The 6,313-nt window shown below is 40.3% G+C and overlaps 1 protein-coding gene across 1 annotated transcript; it reads left to right on the plus strand.

The window, feature by feature from the left end:
- The first annotated feature begins 453 nt into the window (after positions 1-453).
- Positions 454-1,356, plus strand: LOC114027299 (taste receptor type 2 member 134-like). Its single transcript, XM_027841288.1, has one exon. The coding sequence runs from the start codon at positions 454-456 to the stop codon at positions 1,354-1,356; it is 903 nt and encodes a 300-aa protein (XP_027697089.1).
- Positions 1,357-6,313: the final 4,957 nt, after the last annotated feature.

The following is a 6,313-nucleotide window of genomic DNA, read 5'->3' on the forward strand; positions in this document are numbered from 1 at the left end:
GGAGGTGGTAGATAAGTGCATCACTACAAGAACAGGAGTGGGGGTAGTTCTGGGCAAGCCTTATAGCTAGCCTTAAGGTAGGGAAGCCAGATAGGCAGGGAACAAATATACATTTTTGGAAGATTCTTGAAAGGTGCCAGGATCAGTAGCCCATATTTGGATATTTCCTTGGCCCTGGCTCTGGTCAGGGACAGGCAAATCTAGGATAAACAAATCAAGACTGGGTTCAGTGAATGATCTATGTCATATTTGCATCCATAAGAGTGGTAGGATTCTTTTTTAACCCACATTAGGCACACATAGTGCCTCCTGATCCTCTTTTACTTCTAGCTGAGCTCCTGCATAACATGAAGAGAGCTGCTGAATACTTGGAGAGTCTGGCCTGCTGTCTGATCACTTCTGGGTAAAGTGTCCTGGAGCATCTGAGTCTCAGCAGATGTTCAGTAGAGAAAAATGCCCAGCCTACTCAATCTCTTCTTCATGATCTTCTTTCTCCTGGAGTCTATGGCAGCAATCCTAGGAAATGGTTTCATCATCATAGTGCTGGGCAGGGAGTGGGTACGATGTTGGACCCTGCCCCCTGGTGACATGATCCTGGCCAGCCTGGGCATCTCCCGCTTCTTTCTACAGTGGGCAGCAGTTCTTAGCAACTTCTATAGATATTTCTCCTCAAATAACAACAGTCTATACCTTGGCATTTTCTGGAATTTTACTAATGTGACCACATTCTGGTTCACCACCTGGCTTGCTGTTTTCTACTGTGTGAAAATTTCTTCCTTCACTCACCCAATCTTCTTCTGGCTGAAATGGAGAATTTCCCGATGTGTCCCCTGGCTACTGTTGTGTTCCCTACTGATATCCAATTTGATATTTATCCCATCTTTTGTAAAGACCTATCTTGTTTTCCACCTGCCAGTTACTAGGAATTACTCAGAAAAGACCACTTTGCATGGTAGGACACATCTCTTACAGTGGTATTTTTACCTGTTATTGCAAATGTTTATTTTGTTCATTCCTTTCCTCTTCTTCCTTGCCTCTACCATCCTGCTCATTTCCTCCCTGTGCCGACACTTGGGAAACATGCAGCACCACAGTGCTAGTCCTCAGGATCAGAGTATGCAGGTCCACATTACAACCCTGAAGTCACTTTTCTTCTTTCTCATCGTCTATACATCATACGTTCTACCTCTGATCATTATCATCACAGCACCTATTTCAATTTGTAGGTCTCAGTTTTGGGTTTGCCAGGTAGTCATCCATGCTGGCATCTCCATCCATCCTGCCTTCCTGATCCTGAATAACTTAAAATTGAGAAGGGCTCTGAAGAAGATGCTTCATAACCCAGAGACTCCATGAGGGGAATTCAGCTCTGAAGTGAGCCTGAGAATTAGAAAGGAAGGAAGAGAAGGAATGAGGGAAGGAAGAAAAGAAGGAAAAATATAATATATATATTTATGTAATTTTATACACACACACAATACATACAATGGAGATAATAGTATTTTCTCTTCCTACCTCAGGAGATTAGCCAGAGCAAAGCACTTTGTTAACCTCAAAGTGGTAGAGAAACAGGATTTCTGTTTCTCTTCATTCTCTTCAGAAACATAGAGTGGCTGCCAATTGCCTCTCACAGTCCAGCTGAAATGCATCATGGGCTTCAGCTGACCACAACTCTGTACCTACTGACAGACACTATACTGTTCTCATAGGATTCACCTTAGATAATTATACTTGAAAGACTTTTTCAGTCACTGTCTGACTTTTTTGTTGTTTTCCTATTCCTTTTAAAACTCAGCTGGAAACAGATCTTCTATTTCCAGTACAATGTCAGTTCCTTGAAGGCACTAGTTTGTGTCTTTGGACCCCTAGAAGAAAGAACTGCAGATAAAGACCCAGCCTCTTTGTCAGGAAGTCCTGGATTCAAGTCTTACCCAAGACATACGTTGGCTGGGTGAGTCAGAGAATTGACAACCTCTCAGGGTCTGTATCCCAAAGAGATCATACAAATTGGAAAAGGACCCACATAAAAAATTTTTTTATAATAGCTCTTTTTGTGATGGCATATAATTGGTAATTGAGGGGATACTCATCAGTTGGGGAATGGCTGAATAAGTTTGGTATATGAATGTAATGGAATACTATTGTGCTATAAGCAATGATGAGCAGGCAGACTTCAGAAAAACCTGGAAAGACTTATATGATCTGATACTGAGTGAAATGGGCAGAACCAGGAGAACTTTGTGCCCAGTAACAGTGATATTGTGTGATGACTAATTTCGATAGACTTAGCTCTTTTCAGCAATGCAAGGATGTAAGACAACTCCAAAAGACTCATGATGGAAAATGCTGTCCACATTCAGAAAAAGAACTGTGGAGTATGAATGCATATTGAAGCATATTATTTGCTTTCTCTCTCTCTTTTTATGTTTCTTCTTTCTTGTGGTTTCTCCTAGGGGTTCTAATTCTTCTTTACAACATGACTAATGTGAAAATATATTTAATATGAATGTATATATTGAGCCTATACCAATTTACATGACATGTTGGGGTGGCCAGAGGGGAGAGATGGAGAGAAAATTTGTAACTCAAAATCATATGGGAGTAATTGTTAAAAACTAAAAATAAATAAATTTATTAATTAAATTAATTAAAAATTCATTAAAAGAGAAATACTGAGATAGTTTTGTGATCTTATCCATTTGCGATTTCCCTCCAATAATGCAGGTCACATTTTATTTATGCCCGTGTATTTCCTATGATCTTGTTAATGTACTCTCATAAGTTATTTATAGGGGATATGTGCAATGTTATGAAGGAAGACTTTCTTCTTCACCTTCTTCCAACATTTTGAAGACACAATGGAGTACTCTGCCTATTTATATGTTATACTTTTCTCTTGCCATGTTATGATAGGACCAGAATTTTAATGACTCAGCTTTCAGAACTTCCCTCCTCTCATCCTAAACCTAATTGATTCTAGCTTCCCTGACATAGCTTCCTGGTCTGGGGGCTTGAAAAGGTCCCAGCCCAGTAGAATAAGACTTGGCAGGTGCCTGCTACTATGTAAGTCTCTATACCCACATGACTTATTGACCAGATGAAGTTTTCAGATGGAGAGGAGAAGGACCATGGCCAGAGAAGCTAATATCCATGTTGTATATTCTTGTTCTGTTAGGGCAAGGTAAACCCGCTCCTTTATTAAATGTTCAGTGACTTGCAAGTACCTCATTTTGTTTCAACACTGAACTTGCAGCAAGAGGGTACTAGCTTTAGAGCCATTTCTGCAACACCTGTGACCAGCCTATGTTCTCTTCCTGACATGCAATTTCTTGATAACATCCTTTACTCTTGTTCTTTTTTGCAGTTACTCATTAGCTCTATTTTGAAGTTTGCTCACACTCACCATAGACCTTTCCATTGTCCACTGCATTATACTCATTTGTAGTTCTTCAGAGGCAATGGTGTTCCATTGCCCTATAGAAACACTGGTAATACATTAGTATTGGAAAGATGGCTCTTTCCTTTCATGGGAAACCCATGAAACAAAGATGCCTTATAGAAGAGGGAAATATTTCCCTTGGGTTTGGACAAATAAGAGATGGAGAGAAAAAGGAAATGTCCCTTTCTCCATTTCCCCCACCTTTACTCCTCTTCTGAAAAACTTAAAGTTTATTACATAGAAGATGTTAGTAAATCTGAGTTTATCACTATGGAGTGAGGAAATCCAAATATTTGAAATATCTATACCTATATCCATACTTATCTCCATCTTCTTTTCCATCTTCATTTCTATCTCCAATCTTTATACATCTATAAGCAAAAAAATATGAATATTACTCCATATTTCTAGTTACCCCATGGTTCTATAGCATAGACCATTGTCTTCATTGTTGGGTCAGGCTAGAATATGTTTCCATAGGATCCTCTGGTCTTTCTATACCATTTCCTTAGTACACGAAGAGGGCAAAAAGAAAAATCCTCTTGAGTCCTTTTCTTTTTTCCCTGAAGATCCTTCTTTCCCTCTCCAAGTTACCAGTCCCACTAATCACCATGAATATCCATGGGACAGACACATTTTATTTCTTCCAGTTACTCAAAAGTGAAAAGGAGGAGCAAAAAATGTACAAAGAATCCATCAATTGCTATGTAACAATACACTCTGTGAATTAGCCGCAGTCTACACTATGATTCTTATGCCTACCAGGAACACTGAAAATTGTGATAATGAGTTCTTGTTTTCCTAGTATTGTGTATAAAGTCTGCAGGTCAGATAGCCTTAGAAACTGAATAGCTTGTAGTGCCACAACTAGGCTTCACCCTCCCCCCACCCAAACCCTGTCCCTCCGTGGGCAAACACAGTCACAGGGAAGGGGTAGGAAGTTGTGCAGGGGACAATTCAGTAATGGAAACAGCTGTCCAAGGAGAAGGGGAAGCCTGTTTTCCAGAAATCCTGGCACAGCCCAGCAAAAGTTGGATGGAAAGTGGGCTTGGGCAAAGATGAGCTATGGTAAGAGGAGACTGGTAGTGGTGGCCTGGGGGTGGTCCCAGTGGCATAGACAGCAGAGGACTTCGGGGGAATTCATGGGATGGGGAGGGTGAAGGGGAAGAATTCTGATCTCAGGAGGTAGCATGCCTCTCTGGATGTTGGGATAAAGCCCTCTTCATCCTATGCCAGTTGAAGTACTGATGGCTTTCCATTTCCTGTGGGCTAAAATCTAAACACCTTAGCTTAGTATTCAAGGCTTTCTATAATTGTTCCCTTCCAACCTCTTCAACCTTATCTTTCCCACCACAAATTATTCCCTAAAATAGTGATCAAAGTGTCCTAATCTTTGTTCCTTGAACATGGTGGCCTGCCTCCAGTTAGTTATCCCCTCTGCCTGGCATGCCTTTCTCGCTTCTCTCAACTTATCCAAATCTTACATTTCCTTCAAGGTCAAGCTCTAAGTCCCATATTCTCTATGAAAACTTTCCTGACTTCTCTAGTTTTCAGTGATTGCTCCCTCCTGGGAACTCCTGGAGGACTTATTGTCTATACCATTTACTTGCCACTTAAAATGTTCTGTTTATATTGTTAGATATGTTTGTCAGTATATGCTCTTGTCTGCAATGAGATTGCAGTCTCCTTGAAGGAAGAAGACATATGGGAAGCTTCTTCTGAGTTCTTTGGACCTGGTGTAATGCCCTCCCCACAGAGGATAGTTAGAAAAATGTTAGATGGTGATTGAGAAGCAAAGTCTAAGTTGAATTTGTTTTTGTATCCTCAGTAACTAGCATTGGAACTTGTCCAGAGTTAATGCTTAATAAATTCTTGTTGAATAAATGCTTGTTGAATAAAACAGTGATGATGATGGGTGATATTGACTGTACTAGAATTGGAATATGAGGAACATCAGAGATGGGACTAAATCTGGAGAGGGATTGGTGGAAAGAGAAACAGCAACATCCCTTTTACCCAGTCAAAAATGGAGGGCAAGAGGCTGACTGTATTTTATATTATCTTTGTGAGTCAGGCTTAGGTTGTTCAGATTGACTCTCCTTACCACTCAGGAGTGGTAAATAAGGTATACAAAGTGTAAAGTGTGTAGTGTAATCTGTGGCCCAGAGGCCCCTGACTCTGGGTGAAATAGAGTGAGATTGAGTTTGGAAGCTACACTCCAAAATTATTATTTCATTTGCTCTTTATTATTTCCACATAGAATTTATTATGGGGAACTTCCAAGTATGGTTTGTGTATAGCTTATGTCTAGGTTTGTATAAATGTGGATAAAACTAGTTTTTGTGTAACTACTCAAGGTAACACATGGTTTTAGGTATAAGACTGCCTACATTTCACCCTACTGAAAATTCAGAAGGTGCAGGTGACTGGAAGGAATTCAAATGTAGAAATCACAAAGGGATTCTCCAGGACTCATCAACAATATACACAATTCTTTTTATTCTCCATGGGGTTCCACTTTTCTACAGGGCCCTGTAGACTGACTCAGCACTACACTGTGGTTTGATTTCTCTTCAAGATAGACAGAACTTGGGGTAACCATCAGGGCAACAACCTGACATGCTAGTGACTCCTCTCTTTGAGAGTCCTATAGAGACTCCTACAAAGTTGCATTGCTATCCCATGAATTTTATTTCCCTGGAAGTGAAACATGCTTTGGACAGATAATCCCTTTCCTCTTAGCCCTACTTGGATAGTCCAAATCAAGTCAAAATTTTTTGTTCTCCTCATGTCTTGGCTTTAGCTCCTTACTGCTCCTCCATCTGAGGGCAGCAGGTACATGGACAATCCTATTCTCTCTTCAAGAGGTACACT

The sequence above is a fragment of the Vombatus ursinus genome, unplaced genomic scaffold (genome assembly GCF_900497805.2).
Source record: "Vombatus ursinus unplaced genomic scaffold, bare-nosed wombat genome assembly UNPS02014858.1, whole genome shotgun sequence".
Taxonomy (NCBI): Eukaryota; Metazoa; Chordata; class Mammalia; order Diprotodontia; family Vombatidae; genus Vombatus; species Vombatus ursinus.